The following is a 19678-nucleotide window of genomic DNA, read 5'->3' on the forward strand; positions in this document are numbered from 1 at the left end:
ATAAGTGAAAATCAATAGTTTTCTAATATGCTACATAATTCATTTATAGAAAAAAGTTATAAATAAAGATTCATTCAAATTAACAACAAAAACTTAATAATGTCTACCATATCTAATGCGGATGAGCAAGGGCAGGGAAATGAAAATTAAAAGTTATCCTTAGAGACAAATATTAACTGCGAAAATGGAAAATGTATCACATTCTTTTTTTTTTTTTTTTTTTTTCAGATTGTATATGTAGACTTTTATTAGGGCAAACATTTCCATAAGCATAAATATCTCACTAATATCTTTGTTAAAATATCTTTTATAAGATATTTATTAAATGTCTTTATTAAAAGTGATCCAAAATGAAGTAAAAATTAGTAAAACTGACTATAAATGAAGACAGTGCAGCATATAAACCAATGATTCATCAATGATGTTTAATAACAGGACCTAATAACATTTTTCAAGTAAGTAAGTAATGTGAAAAACATTAATACAGATGACACAGATAACATTGTACTCTTCCATAGTAAAGAAATATGTTTAATATTTTTATGAACCCCATTTGGTATTATAAAATAAACCTGACTGGACAAAAACTTTTAAAATCTCAGAAAAACAGACATGATGAAAAAGGTAATAATGTATACAAATAATTTAAAGATATTATCATAGATATGGAAATGTAATAATCATTTGAATGTAAGAAAATGCTACAAAAGTAGAGGGTTATCAAAACACAGAATGAGAGATATTCTCAAACAAATGAAAAATCAAGACCTGGTAATAAAGGCAAGTATTTTTAACATATGACAGATACTAAAATGCCAAGGGGACAGACTGTTTCCTGAAGTGGTAGTGACAATGGACAGATGTAGCTTTTAAATATGCAAAGGACATAGCAAATTAACTTACCACCTCCTTCAAAATAAAGTGAGAATCTCTTGGGGGAATTTAAGCACCAATAGCAGATACATCTTATGACAGTTCATGAAATGCTCTGTATATTACTGGAAAACTATTTCAATGGTGAAAATGATGTAGGAATCAGAAGCATATTCTGCTGAGACTCAAGGAAGTTAACACTTTCCCGAACAGCTGCCACTACTCTGGGATCCTCATGAGACTGATGTCTCCCAGCTGCACGGCTGTCTGCACTTTCGTTCCACCAAAGAACATGAACTCTGTTGAGTACTCCATATTCTGCATGGAACACTCCAACTAATTTTGTGTAGCCTTGATTGACATGAGTATGAACTGCCCTTTTAAATGGGTCACCCCACAGAGCTGGCCCACCAGGTTTCATCTGAAAAGTAGCCAGTTCATAGACTCCTTCTTTTGGAGGTTTTACTAATTTGCACCATGGCACCAGATAAGTGATTTCACTCTCCTGTTTATCAATAAGAGCCAAATTTGGAATGAGAAATTGTTCTTGCCATTCCTTATCTTTGGCCAAGGCTTTCCGAACTTCAGTTCGATGAGTAAAATTGTCATACTTCCAGATATGAAACACTTTATTCACTCTGCCTCCAAATTCCACACTCCAGTATCCAACCAATTCAGAGTGAGCTGTCCGAAGATGAATGTTTTTCTTAACATTTTCCAGGAATTCATTCATCTTTGAGGGCTTAAGATAATAGGTACGGAATTCATAGAATGTTCCATCATATTGTCTGGGGCCTGTAGTAAAAGATGAACACACCTGAGGCGCCATCGTTGTAGCGGCCAGGGCCCTAGTCAGGCTCCTTCGGAAGGCAAGCATGGTGCGGTTTCGAGCGCTGAGAAGGGCAGCGGTCGACACTCTTCCTTAAATTCCTCGTTTTGTGTCGTCCTGACTGGCAGGGAGCAGCGCCTGCACTACTGCGGGAGGCCTGTATCACATTCTTGATACAAAAACCTCATGCTGCATAGATTTCATGATTGATACAATGGATTTGCAGATATCAAAACCATATATTGAAAGGTTAAATTGAGGGGGGGAACATCTGAATTTTAGGTTAAGAGCCTGCAAGTTAGAAGTAAGTAAGAGTCCAGGTGAACTTCCTCCTGAGGGGAAGAGGTAGCCAGACCCTTTTCAGGATATTCACTTTTCTCCTTTTCTTTTTCTGTTAACATTAACAAGTCTCCAGAGGTTGAGACAATATGGACCAACTGGTTAATGATGAGCTTTGGGCATAAAATTGTAAATAATTGACCAGTTCCTCCAACTCATTATTTTGTCAGTTCTAATACTGTGAATCCACACCTATGTCTCCATCCTTCGTAGGAACCTGCATCAGAAGGTCCAGTCTGAGTCTGTCTTCCTGCCCATCCTGAGGAGGGACCCTGAAGCTTCATCACACTCCAGGCAGGAGAGGGGCAGTGAGCTCCTTAGTCATGCTCCAGCAGAGACACAGCCCAGCCCAGAAAGTGCTGAGGGAGACAGACATGGATGAAGGGAGTGTTGAGAGAATGATCTTTTCCTCAACAAGACAAACATGACAGTTAGATAGAGAGGTGGGAGGGCACCAGTATACAAATTTCAGATGAGAACCCTATGATCTTCATGTTCTTTACTCTGGTTGGAGTGTGAGAACTCTTATTCAGAATTCTGCTTCCACCATCACTGTTTCTGGCTCTGGCTGGTATCTCCACATCTGTAGTAGTAAATAGGTCTCTGTAAACTTTCCCCTAAGCACTTCAAACAGTTACGAAAGTGATGACAATGGTGAGGAGGACGACATAAACCATAACATCAGGTACTGTTATTCAAGGCTTCCTAAGTGTCAGGCTCTGAGACATGTGCTTTATGTTTCTTCTTTGATTGCATCTGCATCATCTCTCCCAAATTGTAAGAGCCCACATTATCATAATTTTAATAAGAAGAATGAAGCACGACATTTTATATCACATGTATCAGGTTATGAGCTAGAAAGTATTAAAGCCAAGTTTGAAGTCAGTCATTCTGGGTAGACTGACTCCAGACACAGGGCACCCAAAGCAATCTTCCTTTTTACCCAAACAGTCCTGTCCACCTTTCCACTTTCTCCTCTGTACTTATGATCCACTGAATCAATCATGAAAGTAGACACTAAATCAGTCTTGGGTTTTTTCCTACTCAAGAAAATGAAAAATTCAAAATAGTGTATGCCAGATGTATCTGCAGTTATACCTCCATACTTTTGCTGAAAACCTTCAGGAAGTCTGAAAACCGTGACATTTAGGGCTTGAGACTCAGAGAAGAAAATTTTAATTTTGAATCCTGTGTGCTCCACTAATTCTTAGTGTGTTATGGAGCAATTTCTCAGAATCTGTGAGACTTAGGATTGTCTACTACCTTGACTTTTCATTGATACATGCTGCGTGCTCCATTCCTCGGTGGTGTTCAACTCTTTGCAACCCCATGGACTTTAGCCCACCTCCACAGGCTCCTCTGTCCATGGGATTTCCCAGGCAAGAATACTAGAGTGGGTTGCCATTTCCTCCTCCAGGGGATCTACCTGACCCAGAGACCGAACCATGTCTCCTGAAGCTCCTACATTCAGAGGCAGATTCTTTACCGCTGACCTGCCCGGGAAGCCCTCTTGTTAATACAAACCCACTGAATTAGGACTAAATAAAGAATGATCACCCTCCATGCAACAGCTATGTGATGGATGGGTATAGAAAAGGCAAAATACATTTTTGACATTTTGTTACTAATAATGATAAGACTTATTTTCATGTTATCAGATTTAAATATCTATTGATCTGATGTTATGGTTTACCTACATCCCTTACAGGACATTTTATTTTTGTTTATACAAATACGTTCTTCACATATGAATAGAAATGACTGAGGCTCATTTATTTCTAATTCCCCAGAGCTTATATCTTGTGGCCACAGAGGAGGCATCAAGAATTAAGAAAAAAAAATTTAATGTTTAATTTAAATTTCTTTTTCATAGAAACTATGTCTGAGCAACATGGCTTCCACAGAGTGGGCCATTCATGCCAGTATTTTCCATCCTTTTCAGAAAGTCCCAAAAGACCAGAGACAAGATAAAATACTGCTTGTTTGTGTCTGTATCATGAACTTTCTTTGGGACCTATTATTTTCCATTTGATAGCATCTGCAGCATTCAATCATTGAAAAGCCATTGCACTAAGTTTCACAAAACTTGAGGGGAAAGTCAGAAAAGAAGGGGACGGCACATCTTAGTACATGGACTAAGGCACATTTTAAGATTTCATGTTATCCCTGCTCCAGCTCTGAGACAGGAAATGGCTCTGATCTCTCTGCCATATAATCTGTGAAAGGTCACTAAATTGGGGGGATTTTATTTTATTAATAAACATGCTATCTCAATAATGATTGAAACTCTTTATACAAATGATTGCATATTTATTAAGCTACAAATATTCCTTAGGTGTGACATATGCAGTAGAGGTGAATATTGGACTCTGTTTCCAGGAAGAAACAGAAACACAGAGAAATGGAGAGATTTGCACATACTCCACTTTTGGGAGTGAAAGACCAAGACTCAATAATTGATCTGCTTATTCCTGCCCAGCTCTCAGTCACCTCCATCTAGCTAAGAAGTGTTTGTTTTCTAACCTACTTGGGTACCAGAGATGAAAGAACGGTAGAAAACTGTTATAACTTCTTTTGGTTCAGGGGATGTATCTGTAAATCATGAAAATGAGCCAGAAGTTTACAGAGGCTCTAATGGCCCTGATGTGGAGGATTATAGGGTTTTTAATGAATAGCCATGCATATTGCTGTCCAGTTTTGAATCTAAGGTTAAAAAGATTTCCTATATAAGATGAAAATGTGCAGCTATTATGAAATTATCACAAGACAGACTTCAAAGATCTTTTTAAAAGATACCTTCTTAAAAGAGGATGCAGTTGACAAAAATGATTTCTGCATTGAAACAAATACAGGCAGTTACTAGTATAATTGAGTAAAACTGATTATGCACCAATTTTTAGAACTTGAGCAATTAATTATTACTCCCATATTATATACAAATTCCCATTTGTATTATACAGAGAATGGTACAAGAATTTTCATAGATCTGTTGTAGTCAGAACCTGATATAAATAAAAACATAATGCTTATAATGTAAATTAAATATTTATTTAATATATAATAAAATGCTATTAAAATATGCTTCCCCTATAGCTCAGCAGATAAGGAAATCACCTGCAATGCAGGAGATGCAACACACACAGGTATGATCCCTAGGTCAGGAAGATCCCCTGGAGGAGGAAATGGCAACCCACTCCAATATCCTTGCCTGGAAAACCCCATGGACAGAAGAGCCTGACAGGCTACAGTCCATAAGGTTGCAAAGAGTCCGACATAACTGAGCAACTAACACTTTGCTATTAAAGTATATACTATAAAGTATATAAAGTATTTATGAATCACCAGTCCAGGTTCGATGCATGATACAGGGTGCTCAGGGCTGGTGCACTGGGATGACCCAGAGGAATGGGATGGGGAAGGAGGTGGGAGGGGGGTTCAGGATTGGGAACACATGTACACCATGGCAGATTCATGTCAGTGTATGGCAAAACCAATACAATATTGTAAAGTAAAAAAATAAATAAATAAAACTGGAAAAAAAACCCAGCATCCAAATAAATTAATAAAAATAAATGTGGTATTCATGGCTATATTAATAGATGATATTCATGGAGCTTTTTCCAAGTGTTGGGCAATATTCTAAGGCAGTGCTTATCAAGCCCAGCTTCATAGAAGGTAGACCAAGAAACTCACGAGTAGAGATCCTGAAACTGATTCTAGGCTGAGGATGGGCTAACTGCATTTTAAAATAAACACACTTAATCGATCAACTAGAACTGAAAACTACGGTTTAAGCAATATTAATGATTTTTTAAATTTTTTCTTGTAATAGTCCTATTCAGTAAGTTCAATTACTATCATAATTTCATTGATAAGGAAACTGCCTACAGATTTTCCATTATTCTATTTTGATCATTTTCACAATTAAGTCATAGTTTGACATGCCAAAAAAACAAAACAGAATTACCTTTATTTTTTTTTCTTTTTTTCTTTTTTACATTTATTTATTTATTTATTCCATTTATTTTTATTAGTTGGAGGCTAATTACTTTACAATATTGCAGTGGTTTTTGCCATACATTGACATGAATCACCCATGGATTTACATGTATTCTCCATCCCGACCCCCCTCCTCCCTCCCTCCCCATCCGATCCCTCTGGTTCTTCCCAGTGCACCAGCCCCGAGCACTTGTCTCATGCATCCAACCTGGGCTGGTGATCTGTTTCACCCTTGATAATATACATGTTTTGATGCTGTTCTCTCTAAACATCAAAATTACCTTTAAAAAGCAGAAGTCTTGGAATCCCTGTATAAGGAATGTTTAACATGAAAATTTGTTAATTTTCGACATAAGAAGACTGGGTCCTGATCTGGGTGTGGGACCTTCTCTCATGTTAAACTCCTCACTTTAAATAAGGGTATTTATGATCAGAAGAAAAAGACCACCAGGAATAGGAAAAGACACTTAACATCAATTAATATCAGGAAATTCTAGTCCAAATCTAAATCGAATATCACCTCACATCTATTAGAATGGCTATTATATATATATATATAGGCATATATATATATGTGTATACATATATGGCAAGGAGAGAAAAGAAAGGCCTTCTTTAATGAACAATGCAAAGAAAAGGAGGGAAACAACAGAAGGAGAAAGACTAGAGATATCTTTAAGAAAATTGGAAATATCAAAGGAACATTTCATCCAAAGATGGGCACAGTAAAGGACAGAAACAGAAAAGACCTAATAGAAGCAGAAGAGATCAACCAGTGATGGAAAGAATACACAGAAGAACTATACAAAAAAGATCTTGATGACCCAGATAACCATGATGGTTTTTGTCCCCCAGAGCTGGACATTCTAGATTGTGAAGTCAAGTGGGCTTTAGGAAGCACTGCTGTCAATAAAGCTAGTGGAGGCGATGGAATTCCATTAGAGTTATTTAAAATCCTAAAAGATGATGCTATCAAAGTGCTGCACTCAATATGGCAGCAAGTTTGGAAAACCTAGCAGTAGCCACAGGACTGGAAAAGGTTAATCTTCATCCCAATTCCCAAGAAGGACAGTACTAAAGAATGTTCAAACCACTAGACGATTGCACTCATCTCCCATGCTAGTAAGGTTATGCTCAAAATCCTGCATGCTAGACTTCAGTGTTACATGAACTGAGAACTTCCAGACATCCAAGCTGGGTTTAGAAAAGGCAGAGGAACCAGAGATTAAATTGTCAACATTCACTGGATTATAGAGAAAGCAAGGGAATTCCAGAAAAACATCTACCTCTGTTTCATCGACTATGCTAAAGCCTTTGACTGTGTGGATCATAACAAACTGTGGAAAGCTCTTAAAGAGATGGGAATACAAGATCATCTTACCTGTCTCCTGAGGAACCTGTATGCGGGTCAAGAACCAACAGTTAGAAATCCTGTGTGGAGCAACAGGGCTGTCTGCTGTCACCAAGTTTATTTACTTTATACGCTGAGCACATCTTGAGAAATGCCAGGCTGGATAAATTACAAGCTGGAATCAAGATTGGTGGGAGAAACAACCTCAGATACGTAGATGATACCACTTTAATGGCAGAAAGTGAAGAGGAACTAAAGAACCTCTGGATGAGAGTGAAGGAGAAGAGTGAAAAGGCCAGCCTAAAACTATAAATATTAAAAAAATAAAATAAAAACAGATCATGGCATCCAGCCCCATCACTTCATGGCAAATACGTGTAAATCTATGGCTGATTCATATCAATGTATAACAAAACCCACTGAAGTGTTGTGAAGTAATTAGCCTCCAACTAATAAAAAATAAAAATAAATAAATAAATAAAAATAAAAGAAGGGGAAAAGATGGAAGCAGTGACAGACTTCCTCTTCTTGGGCTCTAGAATCACTGGGGATGGTGATACCACCATGAAATTAGAAGACAATTGTTTCTGGGCAGGAAAGATAGGACAAACCTAGACAGTGTGTTAAAAAACAAAGATATCACTTTGCTAACAAAGGTCCATATAGTCAAGACTATGGTCTTTCCAGTAGTCAAGTGTGGTTGTGAGAGTTGGACTGTAAAGAAGGCAGAGCACTGAAGAACCATTGCTTTCAAACTGTGGGGCTGGAGGAGACTCTTGAGAGTTCCTTGGACAGCAAGGAGATCAAACCAGTCAATCTGAAGGGAAATCAATGCTGAATACTCTTCAGAAGGACTCATGCTAAAACTGAAGCTCCTAATTTGATCACCTGATGTGAACAACCAACTCATTGGAAAAGACCTTGATGTTGGAAAAGAGCCAAGGCAGAAGGAGAAGAGGGCATCAGAGGATGAGATGGCTGGATGGCATCACCGATGCAATGGACATGAACTTGGGCAAACTCCAGGAGATGGTGAGGGACAGGAAGGCCTGGCATGCTGCAGTCCATGGGGTTGCAAAGAATCAGACACGATTGGGCAGCTGAATAACAACAACAAATACATATATACATATATGCATATATGTGTGTGTGTGTGTGTGTGTGTGTGTGTTAGCAAGGATGTGAAGATTAAGGGAACACTTGGTTGGTGGGAATGAATATTTGTACAACCATTATGGGTAACACAATGGAGGTTCCTTTAAAAATTAAAACCTGCAACAAATTGAAATAGAACTACCAGAGGATCCAGCAACCCCACACCAGGGTATATGCCATAGAAATGGAATCAGAACTTTGAAGAGATATATTCATTCCCTTGTCATTGTGATATTATTTGAAATAGTGAAAAGAAGGATGTGTCTGTTGACAGATGAATAGGTAAAGAAAACGTGGCACCTAAATAAACAATGAGATATTATTCAGCCACAAAAACAAGGAAATCCTGCCATTTGTGACAATATGGATGGAACTGGAGAATATTATGCTTATTAAAATACATACAGCAGACATAGTCAGATACTGTACTGTTTCACTTACGTGTGGAAATTAAGAACATCAAACTCTTAGAATCGTAGATTAAACTGTAGTTGTGAGGACTGGTGGTGGAGAAATTAGGGAGATGTTTGTCAAAGGGTACAAACTTTCAGTTCTAAAATGAATAAGTTCTGAGAATCAAATATATGGTCTGGTGACCACAGCTAATAATTCTGATTGTGTTCTTGAAGTCTTCTAAGAGGGATCTGCTTAATTGTTACTATGCATACACACACACACACACACAAATAGAAACTATGTGAGGTGACCTATATGTTAATTAATTTAATTGTGGTAATCTTTCACAACGTCTATGTGTATTAAATCATCACTTTGTACATCTTTAAAAGTCTTCATGTGGCGCCACTCAAATATTCTATCTTGTCAGTCACTTCATTAAACTGAATAAAAGGAATACATTGAAGTAGTATTATTTCACAGTACAGAATAAAAGTCAAAAAAATGTAAAGGGATCTCACATGTCAAAAGTTTCACTGAGACAGTATTGAAACAAATAGCCACATATAAAATGTAAAAATTTCAAGTACATTCCTTGAATTTTGTTGTTTAATCATTGATAGAATGTCTATATACAATGCCACTTTGTAATCATCAATGCTATATGATTAAGTGCACCTAACTAAATAATACTTACCGGAATGTAAAGTCCACCAAAGTCAAAAGTCTTGCTGGAGCAGCCATGAAGAGATACCCCACATCCAAGGTAAGAGAAGCCCAAGCAAGATGGTAGGCACTGATAGAGGGCATCAGAGGGCAGAAAGACTGAAACCACAATCAAAGACAACTAGCCAATCTGATCACACGGACCACAGCCTTGTCTAACTCAATGAAACTAAGCCATGTCATGTGGGGCCACCGAAGATGGACGGGTCATGGTGGAGAGGTCTGACAGAATGTGGTCCACTGGAGAAGGGAATGGCAAACCACTTCAGTATTCTTGCCTTGAGAACCCCATGAACAGTATGAAAAGGCAAAAAGATAGGACACTGAAAGATGAACTCCGCAGGTCAGTACGTGCCCAGTATGCTACTGGAGATCAGTGGAGAAATAACTCCAGAAAGAATGAAGGGATGGAGCCAAAGCAAAAACAACACCCAGTTGTGGATGTGACTGGTGATAGAAGCAAGGTCCGATGCTATAAAGAGCAATATTTCATAGGAACCTGGAATGTTAGGTCCATGAATCAAGGCAAATTGAAAGTGGTCAAACAGGAGATGACAAGAGCGAACATTGACAAGCTAGGAATCAGCAAACTAAGATAGACTGGAATGGGTGAATTTAACTCAGCTGACCATTCTATCTACTGCTCTGAGCAGGAATCCCTTAGAAGAAATGGAGTAACCATCATAGTCAACAAAAGAGTCCGAAATGCAGTACTTGGATGCAGTCTCAAAAACGACAGAATGATCTCTGTTCGTTTCCAAGGCAAACCATTCAATATCACGGTAATCCAAGTCTATGCCCAGAACAGTAACACTGAAGAAGCTGAATTTGAACAGTTCTATGAAGACCTACAAGACTTTCTAGAACTAACACCCAAAAAATATGTCCTTTTCATTATAGGGGACTCTAATGAAAAAGTAGGAAGTCAAGAAACATCTGGAGTAACAGGCAAATTTGGCCTTGGAGTACAGAAAGAAACAGGGCAATGGCTAATAGAGTTCTGCCAAGAGAACGCACTGGTCATAGCAAACACCCTCTTCCAACAACACAAGAGAAGACTCTACACATGGACATCACAAGATGGTAGACACTAAAATCAGACTGATTATATTCCTTTCAGGCAAAGATGGAGAAGCTCTATACAGTCAGCAAAAACAAGACTGGGAGCTGACTGTGGCTCAGATCATGAACTCCTTATTGCAAAATTCAGACTTAAATTGAAGAAAGAGGGAAAACCACTAGACCATTCAGGTATGACCTAAATCAAATCCCTTATGACTATACAGTGGAAGTGAGAAATAGATTTAAGGGACTAGATCTGATAGACAGAGTGCCTGATGACTATGGACAGAGATACCTGACATTGTACAGGAGACAGGAATCAAGACCACCCCCAAGAAAAAGAAATGTAAAAAAGCAAAATGGCTGTCAGAGGAGGCCTTACAAATAGCTGTGAAAAGAAGGGAAGTGAAAAGCAAAGTAGAAAAGGAAAGATATACCCATTTGAATGCAAAGTTCCAAAGAGTAGCAAGGAGAGAAAAGAAAGCCTTCCTCAGCGGTCAATGCAAAGAAATAGAGGGAAATAATAGAATGGGAAAGACTAGAGATCTCTTTAAGAAAATTAGAGATACCAAGGGAACATTTCATATGAAGATGGGCTCAATGAAGGACAGAAATGGTATGGACCTAACAGAAGCAGAAAATATTAAGAAGAGGTGGCAAGAATACAATGAAGAACTGTACAAAAAAGATCTTCATGACCCAGATAATCACGATGATGTGATCACTCACACTCACCTAGAGCCAGACATCTTGGAATGTGAAGTCAAGTGGGCCTTAGGAAGCATCACTACAAACAAAGCTAGTGGAGGTGATGGAATTCCAGTTGAGCTATTTCAAATCCTAAAAGATGATGTGTGAAAGTGCTGCACTCAATATGGCAGCAAATTTGGAAAACTCAGCAGTGGCCACAGGACTGGAAAAAGGTCAGTTTTCATTCCAGTCCCAAAGAAAGGCGATGCCAAAGAACCCTCAAACTACTGCACAATTGCATTCATATCACACTAGCAAAATAATGCTCAAAATTCTCCAAACCAGGCTTCAACAGAACATGAACTGTGAACTTCCAGATGGTCAAGCTGGATTTAGAAAAGGCAGAGAGGAACCAGAGATCAAATTGCCAACATCTGTTGGATCATCGAAAAAGCAAGAGAATTCCAGAAAAACATCTACTTCTGCTTTGTTGACTACGCCAAAGCCTTTGACTGTGTGGATCACAATAAACTGTGGAAAGTTCTTCAAGAGATGGGGATACCAGACCATCTGACCTGCCTCTTGAGAAACCTGTATGCAGGTCAGGAAGCAACAGTTAGAACTGGGCATGGAACAACAGACTGGTTCCAAATAGCAAAAGGAGTACGTCAAGGCTGTATATTGTCACCCTGCTTATTTAACTTATATGCAGAGTACATCATGAGAAAAGCTGGGCTGGAGGAAGCACCAGCTGGAATTAAGATTGCCGGGAGAAATATCAATAACCTCAGATATGCAGATGACACCACCCTTATGGCAGAAAGTAAAGAAGAACTAAAGAGCCTCTTGATGAAAGTGAAAAAGGAGAGTGGAAAAGTTGGCTTAAAGCTCACCATTTGAAAACTAAGATCATGGCATCTGGTCCCATCACTTCATGGGAAATAGATGGGGAAACAGTGGTTGACTTTATTTTCTTGGGCTCCAAAATCACTGCAGATGGTGATCTCAGCCATGAAATTAAAAGATGCTTATTCCCTGGAAGGAAAGTATGACCAACCTAGACAGCATATTAAAAAGCAGAGACATTACTTTGCCAACAAAGGTTCATCTAGTCAAGACTATGGTTTTTCCAGTGGTCATGTATGGATGTGCGAGTTGGACTATAAAGAAAGCTGAGCACTGAATCATTGATGCTTTTGAACTGTGGTGTTGGGGAAGACTCTTGAGGGTCCCTTGGACTGCAAGGAGATCCAACCAGTCCATCCTAAAGGAGATCAGTCCTGGGTGTTCATTGGAAGGACTGATGCTGAAGCTGAAAATCCAATACTTTGGCCACCTGATGCAAAGAGCTGACTCATTTGCAAAGACCCTGATGCTGGGAAAGATTGAGGGCAGGAGGAGAAGGGGGCGACAGAGGATGAGACATTTGGATGGCATCACCAACACAATGGACATGGGCTTGGGTGGACTCCGGTAGTTGGTGATGGACAAGGAGGCCTGGCATGCTGCGGTTCATGGGGTCGCAGAGTCGGACACGACTGAGCGACTGAACTGAACTGAACTGAACTGATTATATACACCATGTTAGTAGGTCAGTGTAGTGTTTTAACTAATGTGCTTTCCAAGTAGTAAATTTTATGTTAAGCATTAGCTCCTTGAAGTTATTAGCTTTGTGAACAAAAATTTTTTAAAAAAAAACAGAATTTTTAGAAAAGATATTCCAAAGATTAAGTCTCCACATTTCCAATGCAGGGCACATGGTTTAGATCACCAGTCTGGGAACCAAAATCCCACATGCCATGCAGTTCGAAGACAGAGGCGATCATTGAGGGTTTGAGTGGGAACTCTCAGGCATTCTTTTTTTTAATTAACTTTTGTTGGAGTATAGTTGTTTTACAGTGTTATGTTAGTTTCTTCTACACAGCAAACTGAATCAGCTATACATATACATATATCCCCTCTTTTTTAAAATTTCCTTCCCATTTAGGTCCCCGCAGAACATGGAGTAGAGTTCCCTGTGCTATACAGTATGGTCTTATTAGCTATTTTATACATTTATCTATCTTATACATAGTATCATAGTGTATATGTGTCTAACTGTAGGATTCTATTTATAAGAAATATTCCAAAGGACAAACCTACAGAGACAAAAAGTAGATTAGTGATTGAGGTTGGGATAACACACAGAAATCCTTTGCATTCCTATACGCTAACAATGAGAAAACAGAAAGAGAAATTAAGGAAACAATACCATTCACCATTGCAACAAAAAGATAAAATACTTAGGAGTATATCTACATAAAGAAACAATAGACCTATACATAGAAAACTATAAAACACTGATGAAAGAAATCAAAGAGGACACAAACAGACGGAGAAATATACCGTGTTCATGGATTGGAAGAATCAATATTGTCAAAATGACTATGCTACCCAAAGCAATCTATAGATTCAATGCAATCCCTATCAAGCTACCAACAGTATTCTTCACAGAACTAGAACAAATAATTTCACAATTTGTATGGAAATACAAAAAAAAACTCAAATAGCCAAAGTAATCTTGAGAAAAAAGAATGGAACTGGAGGAATCAACCTGCCTGACTTCAGACTCTACTACAAAGCCACAGTCATCAAGACAGTATGGTACTGGCACAGAGACAGAAATATAGATCAATGGAACAGAATAGAAAGCCCAGAGATAAATCCATGAACCTATGGACACCTTATCTTTGACAAAGGAGACAAGAATATACAATGGAAAAAAGACAACCTCTTTAACAAGTGGTGCTGGGAAAACTGGTCAACCACCTGTAAAAGAGTGAAACTAGAACACTTTCTAACACCATACACAAAAATGAACTCAAAATGGATTAAAGATCTAAATGTAAGACCAGAAACTATAAAACTCCTAGAGGAGAACATAAGCAAAACACTCTCTGACATAAATCACAGCAGGATCCTCTATGACCCACATCCCAGAATATTGGAAATAAAAGCAAAAATAAACAAATGGGACCTAGTGAAACTTAAAAGCTTTTGCACAACAAAAGAAACTATAAGCAAGGTGAAAAGACAGCCCTCAGATTGGGAGAACATAATAGCAAACGAAGCAACAGACAAAGGATTAATCTCCAAAATATACAAGCAACTCCTGCAGCTCAATTCCGGAAAAATAAATGACCCAATCAAAAAATGGGCCAAAGAACTAAGCAGACATTTCTCCAAAGAAGACATACAGATGGCTAACAAACACATGAAAAGATGCTCAACATCACTCATTATCAATGATTTATTGTGGATAGACAGAAGGGATCTTACTTGGATGATGAATAACATTCTAAAACTAGATTATGATGATGTTTGTACAACTCAGTAAATTCATCAAAAATACTGAATTGTACACTTATGATAAGTGAATTTTATGTTATTTTAATTATGCCTCAATAAAGTTGTTTAAAACATAGTGTATATGTGCCAATCCCAATCTCCCCGTTCCTCCCACCCTTTCCCTTTCCCAGTGGTATCCATTCATTTGTTCCCTACATCTGTGTCTATTTCTGCTTTGCAAATAAGATCATTTATATCATTTTTCTATATTCCACCTATGTTCATTATATAGGATAGTTTTTATCTCTTTCATTCTTTTCACTGCTACAACAATCTCTAGGTCCATCCACATCTCTACAAATGACCTAATGTTCTTCCATTTATGGCTGAGTAATATTCCATTGTGTGTGTGTGTGTGTGTGTGTGTGTGTATTCAGTTCAGTGGCTCAGTCATATCCAACTGTTTGCGAACCCATGGACTGCAGCACGCCAGGCCTCCCTGTCCATCACCAACACCCAGAGCTTACTCAAACACATGTCCATCGAGTCAGTGATGCCATCCAACCATCTCATCCTCTGTCCTCCCCTTCTCCTGCCCTCAATCTTTCCCAGCATCAGGGTCTTTGCAAATGAGTCAGCTCTTCGCATCAGGTGGCCAAAGTATTGGAGTTTCAGCTTCAACATCAGTCCTTCCAATGAATGTTCAGGACTGATTTCCTTTAGGATGGACTGATTGGATCTCCTTGCAATCCAAGGGATTCTCAAGAGTCTTCTCCAACACTACACTTCAGAAGCATGTATTCTTCAGTACTCAGATTTCTTTGTAGTCCAACTCTCATATCCATATATGACCATTGGAAAAACCACAGCTTTGACTAGATGGACTTTTGTTGGCAAAGTAATGTCTCTGCTTTTTAATATACTGTCTAGGTTGGTCATAGCTTTTCTTCCAAGGAGCAAGCTTCTTTTAATTTCATAACTGCAGGCACCATTCTCAGTGATTTTGGAGCCCAAAAAAATAAAGTCTCATTGTTTCCATTGTTTCCCCATCTGTTTGCCATGAAGTGATGGGACCGTATGCCATGATCTTAGTTTTCTGAATGTTGAGTTTTAAGCCAGCTTTTTCACTCTCCTCTTTCACTTGCATCAAGAGGCTCTTTAGTTCTTCACTTTCTGCCATGAGGGTGGTGTCATCTGCATATCTAAGGTTATTGATATTTCTCCTGGCAATCTTGATTCTAACTTGTGCTTCCTCCAGCCCAGCGTTTTGCATGATGTACTCTGCATATAATTTAAATAAGCATGGTGACAATATACAGCCTCGATGTACTCCTTTCCTGATTTGGAACCATTCTGTGGTTCCATGTCCAGTTCTAACTATCCCACGTCTTCTTTATCCATCCCTCTGCTGATGGTTCAGGGGCTGGAGGGGAGACTCTCACGCATTCTATTTATAACCACTCTAAAATTAAAAGTATAATATGTGCACATGGTAATTAAAAAACACTAAATGCCAATATCATTTTTTTACAAAATTCAAATCAAATTTAATTCTACCCCCCAGATTATTCACATATTTTGCAATATTTCCTTTTAATTTTTTAAGCACAATTTTCTATTTCCTTTGACATCTTGATAAATAGTTTATCATCTTGTTTCCTGAAATTATTTACAACCATATTTTCCAGATAAACAAATATCCTCCAATACATTTTTAATGGTAGTTTAGTGTAGATGTACCTAAGAGTCAATTTCATTCTTGTCATCTACTCTGAGGTTGATACACTTCAACTAAATTTATTGAACATCATTAGAGCTTTATCCTGTACACTTGACTCACATTTTGTGTTTACACCATGAGACCTTTAACAGGTCGAGATCAGGGACCAAATGTCATTTATCTGTATACTCAAATGCAACACAGTAAGGGTGGGCAGAATTAAACGCAGCTCTGCTTTGTACAACATTAAATAAATTATTCTCTATATTATAAGAAAAAATGAAGACAATTTAACATTTATATAGCCACTATTTGCCTTCTTTCCTGGAGCCCTTGCTTCATATAGATATCTCTAAGAACTCCTGAAAGAGAAAAAAAAGTATGATTTGCTTGGTTTTATTATCAAGACTTTCAATGGGATCTATTTTTCTCTAATGATCACTGCAAGATTAAGACTCTTAGATTAAGATTGGGGATTGAAAGATCTACAAATAATAAAGGGACAAGAAAGGGAGTACAGAATTTCTCAACTATACATAAAGATATTCATCATGTATGGAGAAATTGGGAAAAGTAAAAAGAAAACCATTAATTTGACTATAATTATATGAACATCAGTATCTGTGGTTTTCAAGCACCATGTTCTCAGTACCCATCTTTACCAGCAACCCTAAGATTTGATTCCCTTTACTACGATATGACTTCAGTTTAACATTATTTTTGCTACTGCCCACTATATTAAAGGGCTCCAATACTCACTTTTCCTCTCTCTAATCAACTCTACTGACTTGCTATTTGGTCGTGGATATTCATCATGGGGGGGGGGGGGTTCCCTGGTAGCTCAGCTGGTAAAGAACCCACCTGCAATGCAGGAGACTCTGGTTTGATTCTTGGATCAGGAAGATCTCCTGGAGGAGGGCATGGCAACCCACTCCAATATTCTTGCCTGTCGAATTCCCATGGACAGAGGAACCTGGTGGGCTACAGTTCATGGGGTTACAAAGAGTTGGACATGACCAAGTGACTAAGAACAGCACAGCACTCATCATGGGAGGGGACATTGGGAACTGGGGAAGCAACAAAATCTACATTACATTTTTTGGTAGAAACATACCAAACATACCATGGGTTTTCATGTCTCATGTCCTATAAATCCATCTTTCTCATTCATTCTAGAATCTTATTCCCCAAATTCTGTATGAAATCATCTCAGTTTAGTGATACATTTTTGTTCTGGACTAATTAATTTAAATGCTCCAGTACCCATTCTCTCACTCTCATATCCACCGGTGCATGTCTACTACATGATCTCCCCTAAAAATACCCTCTGTCACTTATCCACACACTGGTGAATAGCATTCTTTCCTCCATATCCAATTTGACTTAATTTACATTAAAGTGTTCTTCATATCACTTGATGACAAACCAATTTCTGCATTCATCAGCAGAGAGCTCTCTGTTGGGAAACTGCATGGATGGGATTGAGAAGGTTACATCACATCACTATTCACAAGCATCCCACTTTATCCACTACACACACACACACACACACACACACACACAAACAGGTGAACAGAAACCACATTTTTAAAAACTCTTTAAGAGATAAGACCACAAAGAAACCTAAAGAAAATAGATTTTTAGAGTGAGTGGATTCCTCTCTAGTTAGCAGAAATCAGAAATACAGGGAACATTTGCTCAATTTGTCCATGGAATGGCTGCAGGTTGTCCTGATGTTGATGGAGGGGCTCTCCTAGTGTATCAGAAACCTGGGGTCTACTTGAGACTGCATGACTACAATAATACAGTTGGGTCTGCAGACATACCCAATGGAGAGGAAGGTCTACCCATTTGCGAGACTATATCTGGGATATTTTATTAGATCGTGGTGGTGAGATGAATTTAGGACTATGTTGGAAACAGATGAACAGGACCTGAGTCTTAGAGCACAATATTCTTATAAAGGATGAGGCTTGGCTGATAAGAAGTCTCAGATGTTTCCAATGGTCCCAAACCCTGGTTTTCACGTCCTTGCAAACTTCCCTCTCATTGACTATGAGGTGTACATAGTGATGTGATTACAGCAGAGAAAATGTGGAAGAAATATTTGAAAGTCTCCTCAGGAATTGGAGTTAAAAAAATCTGAATTTCTTCTTGCTGCCTCTCTCTTTCTCTCTAGGTTGATAGAACCCAACTTCCATGTTGTGCTGCTCCTTCAGGGGCCCACATACCAAGGAACCTTGGAAACTCTCTGAATAATATCCTGGGTACCTGTGAATGCTACCAATAGCCCCGTGAGTGAGCTTGAAAATGACCCTCTGCTCATCAAGACTTCAGAGGCCTGCAGCCCCAACCAGCGCCCTGACTGCAACCTTCTGATAGGTGGTCTTAAGTATTTCAACAAAATAGCAATTACCAAATAATAAGCAAAAATCAAGAGTCTCCCAATATGGCAATTAATTCCATTAGAGAAAAACTTAAAGGTGAAGACTCATTCAAATTACAAAAGAAAAGCAATGCTGTTAAGCCTCAATGATATAAAAATGTCTTCCAAAGCAAACCCAATGGCAACAAAAATAAGAAGTTATACTTAGAAAAAATATTAACTGAGAAAATGGGAAGAGTATCACATTCCTGATATAAAAGATCTAATATAGCATAGAGTTCATGATTAATAAAATGAAGTTACAGATATCAAAATCATACATTGATTGTTAAATGAGAAAAAGCCTCAGTTTTATGTTAACATCTATAATTTGTAAGTAAGAGTCAAGAGCACAGGTGTACTTCATCCTGAGGAGAAGAGGGACCCAGACCCTCCCCAGGACATTCACTTTTCTCCTTTTCCTGTTCTGTTAATATTAACAAGTCTGCAGAGATTGGGACAACATGAACCAACTAGCTAATGATGAGCTTTGGGCATTAAGCTCTAAGGTCATACTATTGTAAATAATTGGCCTGTGCCTCCAGCTCATTATTTTGCCAGTTCTTTTTTTAATATTTATTTATTTAAATTGGAGGATATTTACTTTACAATAATGTGGCAGTTTTTGCAATATCTTGACATGAATCATCCGCAGGTGCACATGTGTCTCCATCCTGAGGCCCCTCCCATTTCCCTCCCCACTCTATCTCTCTGCGTTGTCCCAGAGCACTGGCTTTGAGTGTCCTGCTTCATGCATTGAACTTGCCCTGGTCATTTATTTTACAT

General features: G+C 38.3%; 1 protein-coding gene across 1 annotated transcript; it reads right to left on the reverse strand.

Annotated features, from left to right (window-relative positions):
• Window positions 1-229: 229 nt before the first annotated feature.
• Window positions 230-1854, reverse strand: LOC122699460 (protein NipSnap homolog 3A-like). Its single transcript, XM_043911401.1, has one exon. It carries the CDS (start codon window positions 1748-1750, stop codon window positions 1007-1009), a length of 744 nt encoding a protein of 247 aa, XP_043767336.1. The 5' UTR covers window positions 1751-1854; the 3' UTR covers window positions 230-1006.
• Window positions 1855-19678: the final 17824 nt, after the last annotated feature.

This window comes from Cervus elaphus, chromosome 9 (genome assembly GCF_910594005.1).
Source record: "Cervus elaphus chromosome 9, mCerEla1.1, whole genome shotgun sequence".
NCBI classification, from domain to species: domain Eukaryota; kingdom Metazoa; phylum Chordata; class Mammalia; order Artiodactyla; family Cervidae; genus Cervus; species Cervus elaphus.

What these genes read in the sequence shown, in the direction of transcription:
- LOC122699460 (XM_043911401.1), bottom strand. Translation starts at nt 1,750, where the DNA reads ATGCTTGCCTTCCGAAGGAGCCTGACTAGGGCCCTGGCCGCTACAACG.